The 27,736-nt window shown below is 41.8% G+C and overlaps 1 protein-coding gene across 1 annotated transcript in view; it reads left to right on the forward strand.

Moving 5' to 3' along the window:
- Positions 1 to 27,736, forward strand: part of GALNT10 (polypeptide N-acetylgalactosaminyltransferase 10) — a 206,915-nt gene that overhangs the window by 65,797 nt on the left and 113,382 nt on the right. Inside the window, exons 2-3 of the mRNA XM_029583336.1 lie at positions 11,322 to 11,424; positions 13,163 to 13,301. Of these exons, the coding sequence (XP_029439196.1) occupies positions 11,322 to 11,424; positions 13,163 to 13,301 (242 nt within the window). The remainder of the gene's footprint in view (positions 1 to 11,321; positions 11,425 to 13,162; positions 13,302 to 27,736) is intronic.

Here is a 27,736-nt window from a genome sequence, read left to right on the forward strand (position 1 = left end):
TTGGACTATGCAGCCTCTCGGAAAGCAAGCTCTCTGCATTTATACCAAGTTAATTGCATTGCTGTTTTTCTCTTTTTTTTTTTTGGGTGGGTCTTGTCTGTCTGTTTTACTGCTGTCAATGGCACATGTGCTGAATGAAAGACAATGTCACAGGGGACTTAAGCAACGTGGCTGGCAGACAGCCCAGGTCCCAGCCATACTGACATGGTCTCCTGGTGGGCAGCAGCATCAGGGAAGCTTGCGCACCAGGTAAGGCACAACAAGGGAAATCCGCTAGTGTCGGGGGTTATGTTTAGATGTGCCAAGGGTGCATTTCCTTTTGTGATGGGCCTTTTTGGCTAGTTTATTATAAATTATAGCAGGGCATTTACCTAGTTGGATTGTTTAGTTTGCACAATATTGTTAGGTTGTTTGTTTTTTTTGTTTTGTTTTTCAAGTTCAGGCCTGATTTTCTAGCTGCCATCTCAGTTCATTCTGGTTGCAGTCATCTTTCCCTATGAAAAATTTGAACTACAAGGACTGACATGAATTGAGATGGAAATTAAAAAAAAACAAAAACCCACAATACCCTAAACTGGCATGACATTTTGTGATCTAGAGTGAGACAAGCAACACCAATTGCCTGTCAGCCCCAACAATCTTTACACATAAGTGTGTGTCACTCCATTGGTTGGGAAAGGACCACATCTGCTGTATTAGTCGGAAATAGCTCCAAACAAAGCAAATAAACTCAAGATGAAAATCTTGCAATCTTAATCTAAGGTTCTTATTTATAAAAGAGAAAAATTACTTTATTTTTACTAAACCAGGTACATCCCTACTTCAGAGTTAACCCAGACATTGACAAAATATTTTAGTCTTTTACTACAAGGTAAGTATAAGCTGAAACTCTGTATCAAAAACACATTTTTATTTCTTCAATTACAGAACTCCTTCTTATTGCCCCCTAGCACTCTTTGTGATCCTTACTGTGTCCCACTCCCTACAAATGGTCATGCCCAGGCAGCCAGGTACACCTTACTGGCTCCAGGGCTGGAGAGACGAATCTACCAAGGTGCATCCTCAGCCTTACTGGTTGGACACTACCACTGAAGCGGCATCCATCTTGCCATTTTTCTTGGCTTCAGTGCTCCACCTCTGCAACATGCCCATGCCCACCTGGCCTCATTGGAGGGGCATTTTGAACTTGGAACTCTTGCATTGCAATGCTTCTCAGAAACAGAGTAGACATTTAGGTTCTTTTTAATGTTATATGGTAGGGGTGGCCAACTCTGTTCTTGAAAGCCACAGATAGGCCAGGTTTTCAAGATATCTACAAGGAATATGCATGAGATAGATGTGTATACACTGCTCCATTGTATGCAAATCTGTTATGCATATTGATTGTGAATATCCTGAAAATCTGGCTCTCCAGGACCAGAGTTGGCCACCCTTGCTATATGGCTGCCACACTTAGGTTAACTAAACACTAACCTGCATTTGTTTGAAACAAATGGGGGAAAATGCAACAAATGAGATCATCTTTGTTTCATTTGTGGACCCTTAAAAACAAGTGGAAGGTGCCCATGATTTTAAAAGAGAATTTGTTTCATTTGTTTCCTATTCAAGACTATGGCCCATTGAAAAGTGCTTCAGTGATACTGCTAAGTACAGCATCCAAGAAATTCCTGAGTGAGGTGTAGTAGCCATGACAGATCCGAGGTAGGAAAAGAGGGCAAATAAATGGGACCAAGGACCAATCAAAATGAAGTTGCCTCATTGGGAGTCTTGCCACAACTCTGCCTTGCCACCATATCCCAGACTCTACACCTTAGGGGTCTTGATGCCAATTGGCCTTGCTGCTATACTCCTTATGCTACAATAGGCAGAGTGACAGCAACACCCCCTATCTGCTATACCCCTTATGCTATGGTTTGCTGCCACCCCCCCCCAACTGTACACATTGGGGGTCTTGCTGCCACCATGCCTTGCTCCTGATGCTACACCTTGGGGGTCTTGCTGCAATTCTCCTGCTATATCACTTTACAAGTCTTACTGCCACTCAGCCTTGCTGCTATACACCAGACTTTACACCTTGAAGGCCATGCTGCCACTGCCCTGCCACTACACCTTGGGGTGTTGGGGTGTTCTTGTCACTGTGGATGGCTGCTTTGCACCAACGATGGTGCTTTGGAGTCTTGATGCCACTATTTGTTTGCTGCTTTATCCCTCTGTCAGTGCCTGGGGGTTTTTTTTTTCTGCCACTTGTTCCCCGTTCATGGTGCCTTAGGATGTTCATATGTTCATGCCACTTTGCCCCTCTCGTGCTTCCTTTGGGGGATCATAATCATTATTTGTGCCCTCTTGAAGCTTTGGGGTGTTTTGCCAGTCTGCTGCTTTGTTCCTCTCTTGGTGCCTTGGAAAACCCTTGTCACTGCTGGTACCTTTTGCCCCTTTATGGTGCCTTAGACTATTAATGCCCCTTTTGGTGCCACTTTACCACAGTCCTGCTGCTTTCCACCTTCTGGTGTTTATCCACCAGTTTCATTAGAGCTGATTAGAAAACCTCAATTTTGAAGCTCAAAATAGGTTGCATTGCTTCCCCCATTGATTTTAATGGGAAACTAAAAAAAAAAAAAAAAGAATGGAACAAATAAGCAAAAGAAATTTTGTTTGAAACAAACTAAACAAATGAACCAAAGCAAAACTCTTGCCTCTGTACAACCCTACTAAACACTTTAAGTAGCATACGCTGTTAATTTTATATAGTGTTTAAGCTGGTAGAGTAAATCATTTAATCTGCTTAGCAGTGAAGAAATCTATGTATAGAGTGAATGTTTGTAGAGTGAAAATTTCGCTCATTTCCTGTTTCTCTTGTTCTCTTTTTAAATTCATTGAAGGCATTAAAACAAATTAGGTTATCCCATGATATGATACATCTATTTTCCTGCACAGCCTGGGCAATATAAAAAGCCAGTGATTTATATTTCTAAAAGTACCATGAATAGCGAGGGTTTTCATCCTTGGATGGTGATGGGTTGGGGGGGGGGAGCATGTTTTGGTCAGAATTCCAAGCTTGGCTCCCCCTCAGCTACGCACTCAACAGAAACGCAGTTACATCCTAGCGTACACTCTGCAGGATTTAAGAGAAGACGCAGGTTCCCTTCGTTCAGGGTGCAGACCAGGGTTTCAGGCTCCGTTACAGCACTGGGAGAATTCCAGTCTGGTTCAGGCCCCCAACTATCCAATTACTCAGTAGTTCAATGCTTCCAGGTAACAGACTTCACAGGCAAAAGTTTTCAGGTACAAGACCGTACCGGATTCTCTCAGCTTGGCCCTCAAATTATCAGGAACAGAGTATTGTTCCCAGCAAATCCCTTGTGCAGGCCCTCTGGGCAGGGTTTACAGGTCTAGGCTTGAAAGCATGCAAGCCCTTCTGACTTGCTCCACTTAACTGCCCCTTTCTGGAGCCACCTGATGGCTCAGAAGTCAAACCCCCAGCCTCTCTCATTCCAGCAATCCACTGGCTTAAGGCCCTGCACAGAGTTTCCTCGCCCCGACAGATGCAGCTCATATTTTGTCTTAATTACTTGGTACAGGACATGTAGAGAAATGCTGTCATCTTTATTCTTAGGTGCACAGTGTGCTACTCTGCAGCACATTTAAATAACATCCTGTGGTTAGAAGTGAACTTGATTATGTAAGATGATAAATACAGGAGCAAGGATGGGGGCCTGTTCTATAGACCAATGGTTGGTCCAACTTTTGCTGGCAAAAAAAAGACCAGAAAACTGCATGACAAGCCTTTTATGATGTTTAGAAAAGCTGGAAAAGCTATTTTGGCCTGGTTTATTCTTAATGTATTTTTTAAATTTTTACTACTACTGTTTAGCATTTCTATGGTGCTACTAGATAAATGCAGCACTGTACAGATGCACATAGGAAACTGTCCCTTCTCTATAAAATGTTCATTCTAGTCAAAAGAAACAGAAGACAAAAGTATAAGAAGAAAAAAAAAAAGTGAGACCTGGGTACAGACTCTGGCTTAGGTTCTTATTGCTATGATTGCCTTTCACAGTTCTGATGTTCAGTCAAGTATTTGTGATGCAAGCATCCAGTAGCTGGTCTGAGATAGGAAGGTAGAACAGAGAGACGCTTTAAAATGTACAGATTTACAGGCTGCCTTTGATTTCAGGAGGTTCAGACATCTCTTGCTATTGTGGATACCTCTCCCATAACTCCTATTTTTTGGTCTACTCTCTTGGATTTTTCTTTGGCCCTTGCTTTTCTGACCGTACGGAAGATTATCTTCTGACAGGCAATGGACAGAACCGATGATAAAGACCAAATCTGACCACCAGTATGCCAGAAACCAGACTCTGGTGTTCTGTACTGGCATCTTTCAAGATATATTTGCTTCTAGCAATTGTGCCTCTATTTTCTTTTCACATGTGATTTTAAAAAGAAAATTACATTTTTAATTACATTTTTTGGTTTACAAAATGGCATTCATAGTTATAATTCAACAAACAAAGAAAGATTGGTTACAGAGGTGTTATTCATAGGCTGGCATTAATATCTTATCAAGTGAAATTTTCTAGTGCATATTGAAATTGATATAGTACATAAGGTAAAAAGTATGAATAATTAAAAATGAAATTATAGTTTTCACTATGCAATTAAACTTTTGGAGGGCATTTCCATGGGTAAAATGGTATTTTACTTGCAGAAATGGGCTCTTTGATTATTTCCCAGCCTGTGCATGGATAAAAGTGTGTGTGCGTTTTTCAACAACACGCATACTTTTATCTGCGTACCATGGAGGAGGTTCCAGGGCGGCAGAAAGGTGGAGAATAAAACGCATCCAGGTGAGTTTTTTCCAAAGTTGCACATGTAACATATTGTAGCAATGTTCAAAAGTCATTTACCTGAGTTGAGTACACTTAACATGGGTAAAAACCTATTGAAAATTTAGTGGCTTAAATTGTAGCAATTGTCAAGAGCCCACTTACGTGGTTAAAGGGCACTTTCACACACAGAACCCAGTTTTAAGCATGTAAATGTCCATGAAATCGGGCCTATAGTTTTGATCTGAAAAATTGCCCTCTCAGAAAGCAGGCTCAAATCTCTGCGAGTAATTTTTCCTTGTTAAAGATTTTGTTACTGTAATAGAATCAGGTCTTCCCATCTTTGTAAGGAAGAAACTTGATTCATATTGGAGACTTTTTTTTTTCATATTTTGGTAATTTTGCAGTGCTGAAACCAGTACTGCTTACATATGTGAAGTTATTGATGAAAAGCTGCAGTATGAAAAGATCAGAGTGATGTGAATTTTACTCCAATTAATTTTGAAACTGCTTGTCTGTTCCTTTGATCCTTCCAGCAATTGGACTGCTTCTGCTTAACCAGTCTTTCAGGATAATATGATGTAAATTTAAAAGCCTTTTTTTCAGGCAGACATAAGACCCCACTTTCTAGGAAGATAGATATTTTTTAATTTATTTTTTTTGTGCCTGACTTGACTTCCCAAGTGATATGCTGAGGGAAATATTCAGATGTAAGTCAGTCCACTTGAGTTACTCCAAATAACTGCTATTACCAGAGCCCCAGTGGACATGTTTAGCATCTCCTGGTTCTGCGACCTCATAGAATTGCCTAATATTCTGAGTGGCTAGTTAATCCTAAAGTGCACAAATCATAGCTGAAACCGTGAGCACTTTCATAACTAATCCGTATGAGGTCACTTTCAGCCTTTGCCAGATGATGATAGTGTTTGGGTAATTGCCAGGTTCTTGTGGCCTGGTTTTGGCCTCTGTTGGAAACAGGATGCTGGGCTTGATGGACCCTTGGTCTGACCCAGCATGGCAATTTCTTATGTTCTTATGATGTCTTAGAGCATCTCGATTTACCCATATGCACTAATTAGACACTGTAACATTTATGCATCTCCCTCTTCCTACTATGATCCAACCATTTAAAGTGAGACTTCTCAGTCAGGGAATTCCTTCAGAACCCAATTTTACTTGCATCCTTTTATGCTGCTTTGCACATATGATGGTGTTTTGGAGTCTTGATGCTGTTCTTTGTAGTTTCTGGCCCACTCTAGCTGCATGAGCAGGACTCTGATTCGACACTTGGATCTGCATTTCATTCGTAGGTCATCAAGAAACGAGGCATTTAGGGTCATTTCAGGTGATAATTTCAGAGCTTTCATTTTCAAAATCTGCTAAAGAAACAAAACTTCTAGTTGGATCTTGTGTAGCAAAATAGACATGTCAAAATAATGAATGTTTTTTCCCCAATGAGTTTAATACAGCAAACCTTTTAAGCTGAACTTTTCTGATGTTAACTACAATAAAGTGCTTTTAAAATTTGGTACAAGTGAAAATTTCTGTTGGGGCTTTTAGCATCTACTTGATAGTCATTTTCAGGTAGCTTGCAAGATTGCCTATGAAGTGAGGAGGTAAGACACTTAGGGGTGAATTCTCAGAGGTAGGTGTGAAAAATAGCATATATGCACGCAAGTAACCTGTACTCGTGTAATCCATATTTTATAAAGCTCAAAAGTACATACATACTTTAGGCTTCACGTAACCATACACGCCAATAAGAAAGGGGCGGTCTATGCGTGCTCTAGGGTGGGTCAACAGTTAAGTGCCTAACTTGCTATTTTAAGAGAGATTTGTGTGCGTACATTTGGCAACTTATTCATGTAATTTTACACCTACTAACTACAAGTTTATTGTATTGAATGGGCTGGGTGGGAACAGGGCCAGTGCAAGGGTATTAGGCACCCTAGGCAAACCTTCTGTCTTTTGCCCTCCTGGTCTAGGCCCTGGCTGTGGCCCCCAACCTCATTTACTCAGCCATGCCCCCTCTTACACACATTCACACGCACACCCTTACACAGGCTCCCAAAATGTCAACTTGTGCTTGTAAATCGGGTGTTACATGAGAAAGTCCTACTTTATTTTCAAGCAAAAAAATATATGTGCATATATTTAAAATTGGTAGGAAAAATACGCACGTTCGATACATTGAGATACTTTTAATGCATTGCAAGTATTTGCACATAAGTATACTACATGTGTGCATAGGTTGCGTGGTAGACCTACGTGTATTTTATAATGTCAACGTATGTGATACAAGCAGGTTATAAAATACTAGCGTGGATCTCCATGTGGCCATATATGCAGTCATGCTGAGTTGTTTGAAAGTTATCTTCTTGGTGTTATTTGTCTCCTATATAGAGCAGATCATTTGTTGCCCATTAGAGAGAGATTTTTTCACTGATGAATAAGAGAAAAGGTTTTCAAAACCATTGAGCACTCATATTTAGCGCCTCCTGAGACCCAAAAGTGAGGATTTTCAGACCAGTGCTGACCATGTGAACCATTTTTACCAGGGTCCATATGTCTATCAAACTGATCCTTTTATCTTCACTTTTAGACCATAACATTTTATTAAAAATACATTTAAAAAATTTTTTTTGCAAAATTATGGTGGTTATGCTTTTCGGAGAGACCTTAATATGTGTGTGTGTGTGTGTGTGTGTGTGTGTGTGTGTGGGTGTGTGTGGGTGGCAATGGAAAATGCCCTAAGAGAGCATATTAATGTATAGTTTTTAATGAATATTGTTTAACCGTATATCAACACTTTTTTTGATGTTTTATTACTCTTCTTATGTGACCTGTTAACATGGTACTCGCAATGTCAACATGTTTTCTGCTTAAACCTTTACTAAATGGATGAGGCAAAATCTAGCTACTGGTGCACAAAGTATGTCGTCTTATTGGTTTTATGTCTTTTGGTATTTAAATAAGCTTCCCTCTGTTGCATTGCTATATGTTGTATTTTCCAAGTCCAACTTTTCTTAGGCTCTGCAATTCGCATCGCAGTTGCATGGAGAGAAAAACAACCTCTCCCCTAAACCTTTTAAAAACTCCATTCCAGCAACTGTGGTTTCTTTTAATGCTAAATGGTCCATTATATCTACAATTTTCTTTCCATTTTTATCTTTGTGTTTTTGAGCGTACATTAGAAGCCACACATTTAAATTGATTTGAGGAAAGTAATAGTGGAGGTTGCATTCATTCCCAAAGCACATTAGTAGTAGAAAATGCTAATAGTAGTGCTGGTGAAAGATGTTAGACTGAGAGCACTTTGGTTTCGTATTAAACCCCTCCCCTAAAAGCGGCATCTCTGCCCCACTGTGTGTGCTGTAATCTTTGCTATGGAATGTGCACTGCTAGAAGGGAGAGAGCATTTACTGTGAGCGTTCAACATTTTGTGTCTTGAGCTGCAGTTGCCAGCTAACGGAATCAGTTGCTACCAATTCGCGATGATGGGTTTTTTTGTGATTTAAACCCTTACCCTTGAATTGTTTTGTAGGCTTGTTCCAAACTGAAGCAAGTGGTAAGAGAACTATGGCCAAAAAAGGAAAACAGTTTAACCGCCAGGCAAGACCAGATTTAAAATGGTGGCCCCCACAGGCAATTTGTGGGTGGTTTCCCTCAATTAAGGATGGAGGTTGTTTCCTCACTCCTCTGGAAATCGTTTGGAGGTGAGGAAAGACCAAACTGCCTCACCTCTGTCTCTTGTCCTGTTGGATGTCATCGCCCCCACAAAAGCTACTCCAGCAAGCAAATTCAACACAGGGCCTGTGAGCTCACATATGTTGACAGGCCCTGAAGACCCCCCCTCCTCCCGCAAGGGCTTCCTGTTAGTATGGAAACCTTTCTGAGGGGTTGAGTACCGCAGGGCCTGTCTGTGCACAAGGGCTCGCAGGCCCTGCGCTGAATTTTCTTGCTGGAGTTGCTGCTGGGGGAGCAGGCCTACATGCAGGACAGTGGCGCACTGGTGCCTACGAGAATTTGGCACCAGAGGTAGTTTCCTGTGCCTAAGTCTTCCTTATGACTAACCAGTAGAGTTATTGCCTCTGGAGCAGGTTTCTTGGTTCTAGTTCCTGTAGAAATGTTTCCTCAGATCCTCGCCATGCGTTAATTAGAAAGTTTCTCAGGTGGTAATGCCCAGAAAAAGAACGTAGCATATATAGGATGCACAACTGCACGCAGAAAAGTGGTCGAATTAGCACAGCTTTGAAACTCGTACAGGTTTCACGCTGAACATATTGGGTTCGTGGCATGGCAGATGTTTAAATAATAAATAAATTACTGACACCCCCTCCCCCCCCCCCCCCAAAGTCTTTCAGCTTGCAGGAGGGTTCTTTGTCAAGCCAAAACCCTTAATAAAAGAAATAGCATTAGTTCATAACGCAAACTCAACTGCAATGTTATTTTTAAAAGGGTTTACCTTTAGAGCGTTTTTGTCATGACAAATATCCTGCCTTATGTAATGCTCCTCCCCATTGATTACTGTCTAAGCCTATAGCACGTGATCCAGTAAACGGATTTCTGTAAAGCAAAATGAGTGCAAAGGTCGTCCTTGTGATGAGCAGTTACCTAGCTGAAATGTGGCCAAAGGCTTTGGGACAGGAAGAAAGTGGGTAGAATTTTGAAAGTGTTCTGATCTGGGTGTCTGGCCGGGCGGAAGCTGACATCTTTAGCAAATGCCTAATAGTTCTTAAGGCAGAATAAATATTTAACATCTGTAACTTTCGCCATGGATTGCTGGGTTTGTTGGAGGAAGCAGTGTACAATGACACTCAGCAGTGTCCGCCTTGGCTTGGAACCTAAATACTTGCATGGATCTGCAATTGCACATCCTTGTGGCTCACCATCAAGTGTTTCTGAGCTTTAATCTGTAATGAGTCAGTGAAGTTATATACACAGTGCACAATCTGAAGGTTAAAAGGTCTCCCAAGTGGATGCTAATGAGGCTCGGGACTGGGCCAGCATACAAAGTTTGTAGAGAGGGCACGAGGAGAGGGGAAAGAGATGATGGAATTGCTCCTGAGCCTTTCCATTCGGGTGTCACTTGTCGCTAATGATATTCTAAGTAGGTTAACCCATTAAGTCTGCATTGTTAATTAAACACAAAATACAGTTCCAGTGGATTTTTTTTTTTTAGTTGCAGTAATATTGCAGAGTGTTAATAGAAGATTTAATTAGCACATCCCTCACTCGCATAAATATTGCATACTTTCGAGATAAGAGCTGTTCAGGAACTGATTGCTTTTTTTTTCTGTGTAAAATAGTTTTATGTTCCAGTAGACTAACTGGGTTTGAACATTTCAAAACAATTTCACTTCTAGAGAGAAATAAGCAGAGCCGATCTGTTTGATCATCTCCTCTATTAGTGGATTTGTTTTGCAAAAATATACTATACACATTTTGGAACAAGTTATTATGAATGGCAGAAAAATCCCTGGCGCTGTTATAGTATCAGATTGCATGCTAGCAGGGATGCATTTGGTCCACCACTGTCCCTCAGCACTGATTTTATGCTGGGGCTATGCTGCCTCAATCCCTTCCCCCATGCAATCCTCTGTACCCTGCTCCCAGGGCTGTCCTCATGGTGAAGTAAGCATGGACCCATCACGGAAGTCCAGAGGGAGCAAAGCCTGCGAGTGCCAGGTTTAGTCCTCGTGATTACTCCATTATGAGGATGGTTACTGAAGCTGAGATTCAGGGGATGGGCCATGGTGGCGGCTATGGGCAAAGAAGGTTTATGGGACAGAGGGTACAAATAGCCCTCCACCCAAAAAGAAAAAAAAAATGTTACCACCCTAAAGGCAGGTCTAGTAGGCCTATGAATAATTGCTAGGCAGGCACACACACACAAACCATGGTCTAGCATCCTGGTGGGTAAAATTAACAATGCATGCTTCTACCCACACCTGTGACAAGTACATGTGTCATCTGTCTGCAGCAGAGAAAAGGGGTGTGGGCAGGAGAAAGCAAGGGAAGGGGCCTACGCATGTATAAATCATATTTCCCCCTATCGTTAGTCACTCTTACACAGGTTTTGTTTTTATTTTTCATCTTTTACCAGTTTAGGAAATATTAGCACTCTCTCCTCCTACTATGTCTACGTTTTGCAGCACTAAAAATATACTGCACTCAAGTAAAAGCTACTCTACATATTTGATAAATAGTTGATGATTATCAAAATGAATGGGAGTGTTTGACAGATAGCAGCAGCTGTAGTTCGGTGCTGCAGGATCTGCGGGTGCATCAGTTTGTGAAAATCCAACACGTCATTGCTTCATCATTTTCAAAGGTCACTGCTTTAATTGGTGGGGGAGGAAGTGCAGGTGTTTGGTGGTTGTTTTTTTTTTTTAGTTTTTAAGCAGCATTCCTATTGCTTTATAGAATGTGTGCACACCAGATGCAATTCCGTGTGCAGCAGCAAAGACTTATGTCTGTCTCGTTTTGTTTAAGGTTCCACATATACGTCAGAAGGATTTTTTCTTCACTGAAAATGGCCCAAGGAAAAAGGACTGGCATAATTATGAATTAATACAGAGAGACCTGGATAGGCAAGGTATTGTATGAAACCAATAACTGGTATAACAAGTTTAGTTCTTCGAAGAATAATGGTCCTTTTATTCACGGTTTTAAGAGACCCATATTCAGTAGGGTGAGTGGCAGTTTACCTGGATAAAGCCACCTAGATACATTCCACTGAATATTCCATTAAAGGTATCTTCTGCTGACTATATTTGGTTAAAGATATCCAGATAACTTCGCAGCCCAATTTTATTTATTTTTTTTTTTTTAGCCCCACCGGGATTTTAGAATCACGGGTGGCCATTGCAGCCAGAGTCCCTCCCCCATACAAGTTCCAACTTCCACCCATCCTCCCCAGAATTATCCCTGTTACCCCAGCAGGAGGAAGAGAAGTTCTTATTTCCTCCTGTGGACTGAATATTTAATCACTGCTGTAGCTGACAGGTACCGGCACTTAGATATCTATTTATTCACTGCAGTCTATTCAGGATTGGTCAGTTCATCATAAGAGAAAAATATTTTTTGCTCAATGTATAATTAAGCTCTGGAATTTGTTGCCAGAGGATGTGGTGAAAGCTGCTATTGTAGCTGCGTTTAAAAAAGGGTTGGACAAGTTCCTGGAGGAAAAGTCCATAAACCATTATTAAGGTAGAGTTGCAGAAATTCACTGCTTATCCCTGGGTTAAGCAGCTTGGAATCTTATCTACCCCTCAGAATCCTGCCAGGTACTTGTGACCTGGCTTGGCCACTGTTGGAAACAGGATGCTGGGCTTGATGGACCTTTGCTCTGACCCAGTATGGCAAGCCTTACGTTCTTGAGTTGTACACCTGCATAGGATTTCAAGTTGTAATGTACCAAATTTTAAAATGCCAGCAGATTATCAACTTTCCCAGCTCTAATTGAAAGAAGCATAGACAAACAGCAGAATCTCAAATTCTGGATCCTGTTTATGGCCTTTTTTCTTTTTTTTGGGGGGGGGGGGGGGTTATTTTAAAGTGCTAGTGCAAAGTCTATGATTAATTTTTACCTGTGAATTTTACCCGTTTCAAAATGAAAGTAGACACCTAGTTGCCCTTTGAAAATTGTTCCAGAAAAACTACCTGTGTCTGTCTATGCCTGGAAGAGGTGGTGAAGACAAAAACAGTAAATTCATTCAAAAAGGCATGAGATAAACACTGTGGATCCTTAGGGCCTAGAGGTTGAAAATGATGAAAGGGAAGCATGAGGGTAACCTGCATGGAGGGGCAGTTATTACCGTGAGCAATTTGCTGGGCAAATTGGATGGACCACTTGATTTTTTTATCTGCCATCGTTACTATGTTGCTATGCTATTACCTTTCTACAATGTAATTCAATGCTAATATATTTGTAAACCGTTGTGATCTACCTATGGAACGACGGTATATAAAAAGCCTAAATAAATAAATAATCTGTGCGGAAAGATTTTCCAAGAAAAATATGCACATGCTCTTGAAAATTCAAAACCACACATGTAAGTGCACACCTCTCGCCAACCCTCATTTCTGGAAATGCCTCCCCATACTGCCCTACTCATGCTCCCACGTACTTTCTCCCTCGCATACCTGGCAGATCATTTTCTAAAAGCCAGTTTTCCTGGCTAAGGCACAGTTTCACCTGCAGAAATGGGTTTGCACGTTACCGTGCACACAGAGCATCTGCACATGTTTACTTTTAAGTTTTCTTCTCTCCGTTAATAAATGTTTCGATAAACATGATGAGCAGTGAAAGTGGTTTCTGTGCTTTTCCACAGGGCATGGCGAACAGGGGAAACCATTCCTGTTGAGTGATGCTGATCTAAGCGACCAGGCGTACAAGGAGAACGGCTTCAATATTTATGTGAGCGATCAAATTTCTCTCAATCGCTCAATTCCTGACATCAGGCATAGAAAGTGAGTGTACTGAACAGTCTATTAAGAATAATGCAACTTATCTATGCCCAGATAGCTGATTGTTTGTTTTTTTTGTTTTTTTCACTCTAAAATGTGTGGTGGCACTTCCAAATATTTCTTCCACACACTTCACTGTTCATACTTCTCTCCCAGCTAAACATTTCCCTCCCAGAAGACAACCTTAGCTTACTGCTATCATAAACAACCTGCTGCCTTAAACCAAGTATATCCCTCCATATCCTCCATTATTCTTCCTTTCTTTAGTACTGTTATTTGCACTCTACTTAATTTGTCTGTCTGTTTCAGCTGGTTTCTCTTTTTCAGATGTAAGAAAACCAGGGGATTCTCACAGCTATGTCTAAGCAAACGCTGGACTCTCCCTTGAAGTTAAACATGCATTTTCCCTACACTGTTCCCCCCCCCACCCCCACCCCCCTCTCATTCATTATTTCTGACTGTACATTCCCTTCCTTCTCCTGCTTGTAGTCTATAGGTAGCATTTGATCCCTTGTTATCACAGAATCACGTTGCTTCCATTTTCTAATTTTCTCATATTCTATCATTTATGCTTAAGCTCTCATTCAATCTATTTTTTTTTAACCTAGCAGATGAATATATTTGTTTCTACACAAATTATCATCCCTGCAGGATATCTCAAACTCATGAAAGTACAGGCATCAGTCAGTCACTGGAAAAATCATCCAGCAATACAGTATATCTCCTCTAGTGTAAGAAATGCTCTGGCGTATAGACTGTGCAAGAAACCAAAGTAGGCCTTCAAATCAGGATGAATTTACCTGTAAGTGACCAGTGAGTGACCTCGTCGCCATCACCCCATGAGTCAACATTATGTCCTTTCCGGATGCTCGCTTTTCCTCTTAAGATTTGCCTTTTAAAGGCAACATTAAAAATACACAAGAGAGAACGACTTATACATAGGAAGGATATTCTCTTTGTAAATTTATCCCAGTAAAACTCCTTGTACCTATTTACACCTGCTAATGTGCATGGGGATTCGATTTTCAGAGAAAACCGTACAGGCTCTTGAAAATTCCTATCCCTGGCCCAACCCCCACCCACATGAAGGTCGGGCCGCTTAAAAATAAATAAATTAAATAAATAAGATTTCCATGGGCAAAGAGCTGTGGTACCCATGAAACTGGCTTTTAAAATTGCCCTATAAACTAAAATATATTCATCTGTTAGATGAAATAAATAATAGACTGCAATAAGACAGTAGATTTATGACTCATGATAGCATTGGACACTGCCTGCTCGTTTTGATGAGATGATGCTTTAACACGATTCCATGTTCACAATTAAGTCAGAATTCAGTATGCCAGCAAGCGGAGAAGCTCTGGCTATAATTGTCAGGATAACTTTAGCTAAGTTTTTTCTTAGCACTCTTAATCCGGGTAAAAAATGCTGCTGAATTTATAACTACCCACTCACCGGTTATTGAATATTGTTTTAAAAAAGGAAGAAAAGTAGCAGGACTGAGCTGGGTTTGATCCCCCCACCGCCATCCAAGTTTAAAAAAAAAAAAAGAAAACTAGCAAGCCAAAGTGGTCCTGATCTCCCTACCCTACTAACCCTCACCCATATGAGAAATGTTGCAGGCAAGCAGCACCTCAATGCCTCTCCCTCCCACCTTAAGAGAAGGAAGTGGGCAGAACCCCTCCCCCAGTCCCACATCCCCTAACGCCAGTCTTAGGGCACCAAATTCCTACTCCCACCCCAAGCCACAAAAAGTGCCAAAGATCTCTAGTAGGAGGACATGAGGCTCTTCCCTCGGGGGCTGCAGCTGTTAGGGATGTGAACAAGTGAGTAAGAAATGCCAGGGCAGCTGAGCCCAGGTAGAGGAGCCAAGAGCTTGGGGTTCTTTAGCACTCTTTAGGGGCTCAGGGGTAGGAATTTGGCACCCCACAATTTTTTTAATTAGGGAATATGGGGGGGGCTTTTTTCTTTTGGGGGTGCACTGCTAAACCAGCTGCACTTAGTTTTAATTTCACTGTGGGGTGGGCAGGATGGGGGTAAAGCCTACTTGACCCACTACCTTTTTATTTTATTTTTTTGTAACTTTGATTGGAGGTGGGAGGGAGGGGGATTGGACCTCAGTTGAACCACTAGTTTTATTTTATTATTGATTATCTGGCTAACTTTAGGATTGCCATTTTTCCGACCAGAGTTAACCTGATAAGCCACGCCCCTTGAATGCTACCACTTTCTTATCTGGCTACAGTTTTATCAGGTAATGACTTACTCTGTTAAAAGTTTGCCATTCAGCGGGGTGGGAAATTTAAACTTCAGGGCTTTGTCCATCTAACTTCAGGAGTCAGCAGGACAAACACTTTCGAATATCAAACTAAATATTTCTAAAACTCCAACAACTAAACTTCTGACTGATGCTAAGCCAGTCACTACTTGACACCTGTGAAAGACCCTTACAGTGGAAGGATATATATAGGCGTCCATCCTGCAGCCTTGCTGGTGCATCTGGTTGTCAAAACTCATATACTTCGTCTTTAGATAATTACGTTAGTCCAATAAAAGGTATTGCAACCTGCGAAGAATACACTATTTTCTCCAGGGACACAATACAGCTGCTTGCATCTGTGGACAAATATTTATTTTTTTTCCATTTTCTACACTGTTCTCCTGTGAACACCTAGTACAACTTACAAAAGTATACAAAAATACAATCTTTAAAAACATGGCACCATAACACAATAAAAATAAAAAAATAAAAGCACAAACTTCATAATCATTACATGACCTACCAGAGGGATAAATTGGTGGGGAAAAAAATAACCCCCAGAATATATGGAAGATCTACAGCAAGTATGTTCCCTAAAGCCTGCCAGACACCACCTGATGTGATTGATTTTACATGTAATACGCACAGTAAATTTGTATTTGTAGTTGCAAGCCTGCTTTATCTTTGCATCTCACTGGTAATGAGACAAGGTGTGCTGGGTCCTATTGTATTTTGCACATTTCTATTTAGACTACTTTGTGCTGTCAGTCTCATCAAAGGCGTCTGAGGACTGTTTTGCAGAAAAGCATTCATTTCAAAAAAAAAACTGTGAGAACAGGACTCTTTAATCACATGACTTTAAGCCTAAGAGAATTCTAGCTATGAAAAATAAACAGTTTATAAAGTGAGCATACCTTACTTCATTTTCCCTCAACCCCTCTTAACGCCATTCTCCCCTCTCCACCCCTCCCCCCCAACTCTAATTGGTTTTAGGATGTAAGGATTGCAGTCTGCTTTTCATCCCAAACTCTGGGCCCAAATGAGCTACATCTGTAGTAAAAATTGAGTTAACTCCCAGTGCAGTGATCTCATGGTATGCTAATGCATTAGGAGTTTAAACAAATGTGAAATGTGCACAGAAGACATGCTTAGTGGGAAGAGGAGGCAGTGTCCTGTTGTGGATTGGTAACTGGCTAAAGGGTAGGAAATAGAGAGTAGGACTGAGTGGTCATTTCTCTCAGTGGACAAAGGTAAATAGTGGTGTGATCCGGGGATCCGTAATGGGACCAGTGTTTTATAATATATTTACAAATGATGAGGAGAACAGTGAAGTGATCAAATTCGCAGACTAGACGTTATTCAAAGTTTGTTAGCTCATGAGCAAATGGTGAGAAATTGCAAGGAGATCTTGCAAGACTGAGGGATTGGTTGTCTAAATAACAGATTAAATTTTAGTGCAAATTGATGCATATAGAGAAGAATAATCTAAACTATAGGTATACTATGCTGGATTCTGTATTAGGTGTGGCCACCAAGGAAAAGGATCTTGGACTTATTGAAATCCTCAGCCCGGAGCATAGCAGCGGTCAGTAAAGGAAATAGAATGTTAGGAAAACGATCCACGGTGCAACCGCACCTTCGGTATTTTTGTTCTGGTTGCTCCGTCTCTGAAAAGATATAGTGGCACTAAAGGGCAACCAAATTGATAAAAGGGATGGATGACTCCCATTATGGAAAGGCTAAAGAGGTTAGGGCTCTTTAACCTGGAGAAGAGAGAGCTGAAAAGAGAGACAGTAAAACAGAGGTCTATAAAAATTTGAGTGGGGTTTCACAGATAAACAGGAAGCAGTTATTTACCCTGTCAAGCAGTAGTAGGGCTGGAAGGATGATCCATGAAAATATTAGGTAGCATACGCAAAACAAATTGGAGAAAATATTCTTATTCACTTGGTGCCCATTGAACTGTGGAATTTGTACTGCTTCCTGAGACTTTTTTCTGTTATAGGTGATTTTATTGTCTAGGATTCCCAAGAACTATGCACTTATACCCACATTCAGGGACAATGGGTTTCACGAAGAAAGATTGCATTGCATATTTACAAATATCACAACTGTGCTGAGTGATAGAACATTTCCTTTAATGCTTATCTGAGAATGTATCATAAACATAGACATTCTTTGTCTGCTTTATATAAATTTTTGTGTAATTTAGACACATACAATACCCTGGAAGTGTTAGTAGCAGTATTCAAAAATGATTTACAAATTGACTTAGAAGGTGATATGGAAGTTTGTGTTGCTCTTATGTATAAATCCACGGAGACTGTGTTATTTACAGTTTCACGTTTGCATAGGATAATAATTTCTCTGGTGCGGGCTAAACATATGCATGCAACGGATTCTGATCAATGTAGGAAATGTTCTATGCCGGTTGCTACTCTGGTTCATTGTTTATGGGTGTAGAAAAAGGTACGTGCCTTCTGGACTGCAGTTACTCAGTTCTTGGTTGTATAATTCAAAAACCGACCCCCATTGATGAAGGGTTTGCAGTATTGCATCATATTACTCAGGGACGGACAATGGGGAATGCGCACAAATATTTACTTCTCAAAGCCTGTTTATTGACGAAATGATGTATTCTTATCCGATGGCTGGACTCAGATCCTCCAGAGACAGAGATGTGGAAAGCTCAGCTGTTTGATTTGATGACTATGGAATATAGGACTGCAGACCTGAAACAAAGCGCAACATTTTCACATAGTTAGGTTGATGGAATTTTGATTTACTTCACTGCAAAGTTTTTTTTAATTTATTTATTATTTTTTAATTCTTGTCTGTAATGGGGAGGGAAGGGAATTGGGGGAAATACTACATTGTTTAAAAACAAAATTTTTATATTTTCTTCAAATGTTATGTTTTTGAAGTATCTTGAATATTTATGTATGAAAAAAAACTGTGGAATTTGTTGCCAGAGGATGTAATGTAGCTGAGTTTAAGAAGGGTTTAGACAAGTCCCTGAAGGAAACTTACTTAAACCATTATTTGCCATATATAGATTTAAGAAAGCCACTGCTTCTCCATGGTTATAAGCAAGAAATGGGATCCTGCCGGGTACTTGTGCCCCATATTGGCCACTGTTAGAGCCAGGATGGTTGACTTTGTTTTTATGGTCAATTCACGTTAATGTATGATTTGTGCTGACAAAAACATTTTTTCTGCATACATATAGTGTCCTCTGTGCATAAAGCAAGATTTGTGTGCAGGAAGCACAATTTGTGCACATAACATTTGTGTACAAAATCGTATTCTCTGCACATAAATCATGCTGTGTGTGTGCGTATTGTGTTTTATGCACAAACGTTCACATACGGGATCCCCTTGGCTCCATAAGCTAAAATTAGCCGGAGTAACTTTATCAGCTAATGTATTTGTGAGGAAAAGAGACTGTCTTGGTGTTTAGTTGGGAACTGGAGTATAGCATGGAAATTGAATTAAGCAGATGTTTGTGCAGCAGTGTGTGTTCTGTATATGTTTTGTGTGTTTTAACTATGAAAGTGATATTGTTGTGGGCTATAGATGTTTTCAATAAATACTCCAGGAGTTAAATTTCCAGCATCAAGAACCCATGACTTAAGCCTTGTGCGCCTCTTTGCATAGGTGAGTATTAAGACCTGGGATTTAAATTTCCGAGTGCTAATTTGTGCTGAGGTTTGGGGAGATGGTTGGAGGGTTTTTTTGTGTGGTTTTGTTTTTTTTCATGCAAAACTCCTTGCTGCATGTAGAATAAATAACTATTTTACCCTGGACTCATTAGTTTCAAGAGTTTTTGGATTTACTTTGCATGGAGAGTAAAGTCTATGCACGATTTATGTGCACAATTTTGCGCACAACCCAGCACACCTTATTACATCAGGAGCTCTTGGGAATGAAGGCAAGTACGGTTCTTAGTACCCATTTGTGTTAATTATTTTATTTTAAATGCTTATATTCCACAACTTCCAAATCTAAAATGTATCCCTTCATTGCTGGTTCTGCCATCTTATTTATTTATCTTGATCTTCAGGCTCATTCCTTGTTGGAACTACCGTGTTTCCCCGATAGTAAGACACCCCTGATAGTAAGACGTAGTGGGAATTTTAGGGGGGTCGGCTAATGTAAGACATCCCCCGAAAGTAAGACGTAGTGTTCAAAAAAAAATAAAATTTTTTAAATACCTGTCGGAGGGCCGCGTGGGTCCAGGCGGCCGGCGGCGGGAGCCGGGTGGTCGCGTGTTAAATCTAGGCCGCGGGCGGGTGGGTGCTTGTTCCCGGGGGGGGGGCGGGTGGACGCGCGTTAGTTCGAGACGGCCGGCGGGCGGCGGGTGGTCGCGTGTTACATCTAGACCGGGTCGCACAGGCGCGCATTCATTCACTGCCGGTGGGGGCTGCCTCGGCAGCCCCCGGCAGCCCCCACCGGCAGTGAATGAATGCGCGCACAGGCCCACAGCGCCTGTGCGACCCCTGCGATTCGGCGCTGGGGGCTGCCGGTGGGGGGCTGCTTTCGGCGCTCAAGGCAGTCAACTGCCTTGAGCGCCCTCCGACAGGTATTTAAAAAATTTTATTTTTTTTTGAACACTACGTCTTACTTTCGGGGGATGTCTGAAAGTAAGACATAGTGGGACTTTTTGGGGTAAAAAGAAAGTAAGACGCTGTCTTACTTTCGGGGAAACACGGTAGGGAGGATAACTTTATAAACTGCCTATGGTCGCGTGTTACATCTAGACCGGGTCGCACAGGCGCGCATTCATTCACTGCCGGTGGGGGCTGCCTCGGCAGCCCCCGGCAGCCCCCACCGGCAGTGAATGAATGCGCGCACAGGCCCACAGCGCCTGTGCGACCCCTGCGATTCGGCGCTGGGGGCTGCCGGTGGGGGCTGCTTTCGGCGCTCAAGGCAGTCAACTGCCTTGAGCGCCCTCCGACAGGTATTTAAAAAATTTTATTTTTTTTTGAACACTACGTCTTACTTTCGGGGGATGTCTGAAAGTAAGACATAGTGGGACTTTTTGGGGTAAAAAGAAAGTAAGACGCTGTCTTACTTTCGGGGAAACACGGTAGGGAGGATAACTTTATAAACTGCCTATGGTCGCGTGTTACATCTAGACCGGGTCGCACAGGCGCGCATTCATTCACTGCCGGTGGGGGCTGCCTCGGCAGCCCCCGGCAGCCCCCACCGGCAGTGAATGAATGCGCGCACAGGCCCACAGCGCCTGTGCGACCCCTGCGATTCGGCGCTGGGGGCTGCCGGTGGGGGCTGCTTTCGGCGCTCAAGGCAGTCAACTGCCTTGAGCGCCCTCCGACAGGTATTTAAAAAATTTTATTTTTTTTTGAACACTACGTCTTACTTTCGGGGGATGTCTGAAAGTAAGACATAGTGGGACTTTTTGGGGTAAAAAGAAAGTAAGACGCTGTCTTACTTTCGGGGAAACACGGTAGGGAGGATAACTTTATAAACTGCCTATGTATAGAAAATACACACAGACTTCAGGTCAAATTTTCAAAATGCATGCAAGTCCATCCTGAAAATGAGGTGTACGCAGAACCCTGTGCGGCATGCTTTCAAAAATCAAAAGCATGCATGTAACTGGTTTCCTCGCCCCTCGGAACCCCTTGTTCCAGTACAATTAAAAGTATGCGTGAAATTGCTTCTGTCCAATAAGTAAATGGTATGAAAAGGTCTTAAAACAACGGATGCAATGTGATTAGTGATATGCTGGCATTACTACTTATTTACTAGCTTGGGTCCTGATGTAATAACATGCACTGTGCTATGAACACTTTTGTGTGAGTGTGCGCACACGTATAGTTTACTACAGATGTAGCAAGGAGATCTGCGTGCAAAAGGTAAACGCACACACCTGCCATAAACAGCACGCACAAACTTGTGCCCCTCCATTTAAATCCCACGTTAATGAAGGCAATGCAGGGAGGCAGGCTGGCTTAACCGTATGCTTTCTTAACCCTGGAAATTTGACGCAGAGTCAAATCTGGAGTAAAGTTAGTCTATGGGGCTGAACCTGGTGTTCTTGGTGTAGGGGTCCTGTACTCTTTATACGCATAAAGCACAATTCACATTTTTTTGGCACGTAAAGCATGTTTTATGCACAGAGAAAATGCTTTGCCACAGATCCTGTTTTATGCACAGAGATCATTTTATGCACAGAGATATAGTGCAGAAGGCGCTATATTTCTGCATACTTCGTATTCTATGTGCGCTAAGCATGTCTTCTGTGCACATTTTTGGGTTAACACTTTAGCATACCATTAGCTTACTGCAGCAGGAGTTAAATTATTTTTTAGTGCTGCATTAAGAAACTGAATTTCAGTGCACAGTTTATTACATTGGGCCCCCTGGTGAGTTGCATTCTGAAATCTATTCCAAATGCAACTGTATGGGTCTCAAAGACCAGATAAACAGCTCTGGGTATAATTATTATATGGGTTAGGCAGAAAATCATATAGGGCTATATATAACGATGCTGGGATTAAAGTAAGAAGGCTGGAAGTGAAGAAACTGGCAGGGGGGGGGGATGTGGAGTGGATAATGGCTATTGTGTCCTTGACTGACTCATCCTTAATGTCGCAGTGATAGTAATTAAGATGATTGTAATGAAGTCTGTGGAGTGTATAATAAAGAAGGCTAAGTATTCTCTCATTGTATGACAATGTGAATAATACTACTCCCTCATCTGTCACTTCTTCTGAACCATTTCTACCCCTAACTCCCAAGAAAGGGACTCTTATCTGTTTATACTTCTCTCTTATTGCATACAAAGGATTTCAGGTCATTTGTATTTCAGCAGCTCATAAGTAACAGATATTGACCCTTTATATAGCTATGCCTGTGCACATGCTACCAGCTCCAGTGATTTCACTCCAGTAACCCCTACACAGCTTTGAAACATTTTGATTCCTAATGTTTGCCATATTGTAAGCTTATATATGTGTTTATTTTAATCATACAAATTGTATCCATTAGCTCCAAGGGTGGCTCAAGGGAATCTGCTGTCTGAGACATGGGATGAGATTTTGTTGCCCATTCCACCACCCCACTCCAAGGCCCAGTACAGGTCAAATCATCTTGAAGACCAACGGGGAGGGGGTGTCCCCTTGTAGTTTGGCCTTTTTGGTAATTTAAAAGGCTGCGGGAAAGGGAAAGCAGGGGTCAGAGTTTCCGGAAGAGTAGCAGATAAGTGTGTCAGTGGTGATATTTCTAGGAAGCTGGCAACCCTGCTACGCCCCCAGATATCCTATCAGCTGCCTCCCTGTGGGTCTATGTGTGGTGCACCGCCTCCAGATCAGTATGACTGTATTAGAAGCCCTAGGCAAACCTTAGAGACTAGCACCCTCCTCCCTACCCACCCTCACTGCACACAATTACAAATTATGCATTTAAAATAAGGTTTTACAGGAACTTGGGGATTTCAAGATGGCCGCGCTGACTTGCCGCTTGTGAGTCGTCTGAGCCCAGCCATTTTTGCCACAAAAATGCCCCACTCTGGCAAGAAAAGAAGAGCCAGAGAGTGGGATTTACCTGTCCAGTCATCTGCTGTGGAGGTTCGGGGTCCAATGGACTTCCACTTACGACGCAGAGGAACCAATCCGGGAATAGGCTCGCTGGAGGTGAGCCGGCAAGCAGAGGAAGCCGGTTCCCTCCCTGAGCTGTCAATCTCTCTCTCCCCGGAGGAGCAGCTTGACCCCCTCCAACCCTGCTTGAGGCATGCACACTGAGCCGGTGATAGGGAGAGCTGGCAGTGGGAGATCTTGGAGATGCTCCAGTGCCCCACAATTCGGCGCGTCTTCAATTAGCACCAATTGAGGACTCAGGAAAGATGGGGGACTCGTCTGTCGACGGTGAGGAGAGGCATAGTGAAGATTTAACGTCTACAGAGACAGCTTACCAGCCAGTGGAACTGGTAAGACCTACATGAATAACTTTGGACTCCTTATGGGACGCTATCCAGGTTCTTAATATTAATATTGCTCATCAAATTAATTCTGCACTTGACACTTTTTCTAACCTGGATACTCATCTGAAATCTGTGGAGTTAGAAGTGGTTGAAATAAAGAACTGTGATTTAAACCAGTTGGTAAAAGTGACAAGTTTGCAACAAAATGTTATAAAGGAAAATCAAATGCTTGACTTTTGGCTGGAAAATTTAGAAAATCAATATAGGGGGGAAAATGTACGCTTTAGTAATTTCCCCAAAGACCCTACAGTGGCCCCAAAAGAAATGTGGAAGAGAGATTTAATGAAAAACTTGAAGATTCCTGAAAAGGCTTTTCCACTTATTTCACATATATACTATGTAGTATGTACCATCATTTAAGAAGGGTCCTGCAAATTTAAATGAAGTATCTGAGCTTTCACCTATAGTTAAATCTCCTTTGGATGTCACAGCACTCTTGGAAACTTCTCAGAAAGATTTGGTTAAACCTGCCACATTGATAGTTTCTCTTCTGATGGAATCAGATAAGGACTGGGTCCTCAGAATGTTCTTTGCCATAGCTTGGAGCTTTTTCTAAATATAGATCCATGTGTTCCATGTGTACTCATATTTGCATACAGGCTTTCACTTGTACTCACACTTGCATACAAATTCTAACATATGCATTCAGGCTGTTACACACACCGTTTCTCTCATATGCATTCACCCATGCATACAGGCTCACTCACCCATGCACAAAGGCTCTCGCACTCACTCCTCTCTCATACATGCATACAGATTCATAACCATGCTCTCTTACATAACAATACCGATGGTCTCTTACTCTAACATACCTATGCACAGGCTCTCACATTCATATCCACACAACACAAGTTTGTGTCTTACACACACGCAGTCACTCAGGCCTCTCTGTGTCTGTTCTTCCGGCCATGGCCATGCCTCTCTTCCAGCTGCAGCAGGATGGGCTCTACTTTGGCAACACTGCTCACAAGGCCCTGACTGGTCTACTCTTCTGCTTGCAGCAGGATGGTCTCCGCTGCGGCCACGCTGCTATTCAAACCTCATTGGGCCTCCTTTTCCAGCCATGGTGGGATGGGCTCCACTGCAGCCACATCACTTCGACAAGGTGAGGCAGCCTCTACAGTAGAGTTTTTGGGGGACACTTTTTGCTGCTTCTCAAATATTTCTACCAGAGGCAGCTGCCTCACCTTGCCCCATGATAGAACTGCCCCTGCTTAGCTCTCTTTGAAATGGAGATTCCAAGGAGCATTCATAGATTGGATTCAACTGTTATACCATAATCCTATAGCATAGCTAGTAATCAATGGAGTGATGTCCTCCATGTTTGAATTGAAGGGTGGCATGCGACAAGGTTGCCCTCTATCCCCATTATTATAACTGTTAACTTACAACCTCTAGCAATTAAATCAGAGAGATGGATTTTATTTGGGGCATTCAGATTTGAGATCACTTGTTAAAATTATATATGTTTGCAGATGACATTTCTGTTTTTGGCAGATGTGGTTAATGATATACCCTATGTTTTATAGACCTTTGCTGCCTTTGAAACCTATGCAGGTCTAAAGATTAATTTTGAAAAGTCTGAGGCAATGTCATTTTACTCTTCCTTGGGTGGAGCAATGGATGGCAAATTTTTCCCTTCCTTTTAAATGGTCTCCAGCTAAGATAAAATACTTAGGGGTATGAATACCATCTGACCTAGCTGCTTTATGCAAACTTAATTTTAGGGTCTTAATTGATGGTTTCCTGGCACAATTAAAGACTTGGAACGAGTTGCCAGTGCCCTTTTTGGGCAGATGCATGCTCTTTAAAATGATTTTTTTCCCGAAACTGTTATACAGGTTACAGATGAATTCAAGCTGGATGCCCTACAAAGACCTGACATTATTGAAATCAATGCTTATCTGGTTTATATGGCGAGGAGGCAGACCTAGTGTTAGCTATGAAAAACTGATGAAAGGAAAAGAGCTGGGTGGAATAGATATTCCCAGTTTTCAATGATATAATATAGCTTGTCAAATGAGATTTATAGGGGAACTTATTACAGGGAAGTTTAAATATATACCCCCCGGCTTGTTGACTGGGGTGTTGGAACTCTACTCTCCTTTAGGGTTACTTCATATGACTAAAGCCATATGTTTCCTGTGGGAAGGGAATGTGTTACGCGACTGATAATCCATGCCTGGAGATATTTTTGCAAGCTATGGGCCTTGGATTTTACAAAGTCTTTGTTTTTACCATTACATGGAAGTCCGAGTTTCCTCCCAGGATGGATAGTAGGGTGCTGATGAGTGGAAGACCATGGGACTTCTCTCTCCAGCATTTTATTGATGATGCGACAGGATCACTGTATAGTTATGAACAGCTTCGGCAACACTTCCCTTTACCACATGGTAACTTTTATGCTTTTTTTTTTTTTTTTGGAAGTATATCACTATATCCTCTCTTTAGGTCTCCTACAATCTGAAATTCTGAAAGAAGTTAAGCTATCTACTGAGATGGAATTATTGGACCGGGGGGGGGGGGGGGGTAAACTCAATTTCCAGATGGTATGATGTCTGCAAAAGGACCTGGAATCTCTGGCCAATTATTAGCAACAGGAATTGGAGACCCAATGATTTCTGCAAAGTTTAAGGATCTTTATCTGGCAACTCATGGATTTCCTGTTGCTATGAGCCTTAAGGAAATGCAGTACAAAACTCTGCATCACTCTTATGTAGATAATAAGCATGAGAAAATGGTGTTGACGGAGACTGATCTTTGCCATAAATGTCATATAGAAAGCAGTGCGTGTTGCATCTTTTCATGTATCATTAAAAACTTTTTTGTTTTGGAGGCATGTCATCACTATTATAAACCAATGTAAGGAATTACATGCCATTACAGGGAGATATTTCACTTTTTAGGAGACTTGAGTGCTAGTAATGTTGCAGCTCTCTTTTCACTTGACCATAAATGTTTCATGAATATAGGCCTCTTATTAGCACGCAGTTGTCTCTTGCAACACTGGGTGGAGGAGTCTGTGGCTCCTATAACATTGTGGTAGGAATGTATGTCTTTTTTTTTTAATGCACATGGAACACAAAGATGTACGTCTTTCTTTCTGTAAAGTACATCAGGACTATATTGAAGCCTGGCAAAAATGTTATAATCTGCTCTCTTATGTCAGGAGAAAAGCATTAGCTGACTTAGTATATTCAATATCTTGGCTGTAGATCTTCATATTCTTGCTTACTGTTTGCTATTTCAATCTGCGGATATGTGTGTGTTTTGAGGATTGTCTGTGAGGGGGTGGGACTGATGAGTGATGAATGACTGCGAGATTGAAGGGGGACTATATCTTGCTTTTGAGTGTTTTACTTATTTTTGTTTGATAATGTTTTGGAAAATGGATATGGCATTGATAGCTAGCCAATAGCTTAGATTGTTTTTCAGTCTTGTAATAACTTTTCATGATTGATTTGTTCTGATTACTTTTTATCTGTATAATCTGTGCCTTTCAATATACAGATTTTGGAAAAAAAAAAGTGCCAGTAAATGTCTTGATAGCCTCGTTTGTCAATCTGTGTTGTTTCTAAATGGCCCCTGATGCATTTGCTTAAAACAAAAAAAAAATTATCTGATATTGCCTTCTGCATTGTTGCATAACAAATCTGAACAGAACATATTTTTAATCAAAAGTATCATTTTAGAATCCTCTGCAGGATAACATTATAAGCATCCTTAGCATGTGGAGAAGAATTAATTAGATTTTAATGTTCAATATGCACATAGGGCTGGATTTTCAAAGGGTTACGCGTGCCAGGCTTATTTTCAAAAGGCCCTGTGATGCGCGTAAAGCCCCAGGACGCGTGTAAGTCCCAGGGCTTTACTAAAGGGGCGGGGGCAGGGCCAGAGGCCTCCGACACAGCGGCTATTTGCGGCTGTGTTGGAGGATTGCGTGCCTGCAGGCTGTTGGCGCGCGCAACCTGCGCCTGCCTCCAAGCAGGAGCAAAAGGTGAGTCAAGAAATTGTGGAGGGGTTAGAGTAGGGCTGGGGGGGGGGGGGGGGGGGAGGGATGGGAAGGTTAGTTAAGGGGGAAGAGAAGTTCCCTCACAGGCTGCTCTAATTTCGGAGCAGCCTGGGAGGGAACGGGGGAAGGCAGTGCGGCTCGGCACACGAAAGGTGCACAAT

Source organism: Rhinatrema bivittatum, chromosome 18 (assembly GCF_901001135.1).
Source record: "Rhinatrema bivittatum chromosome 18, aRhiBiv1.1, whole genome shotgun sequence".
Lineage (NCBI taxonomy): Eukaryota > Metazoa > Chordata > Amphibia > Gymnophiona > Rhinatrematidae > Rhinatrema > Rhinatrema bivittatum.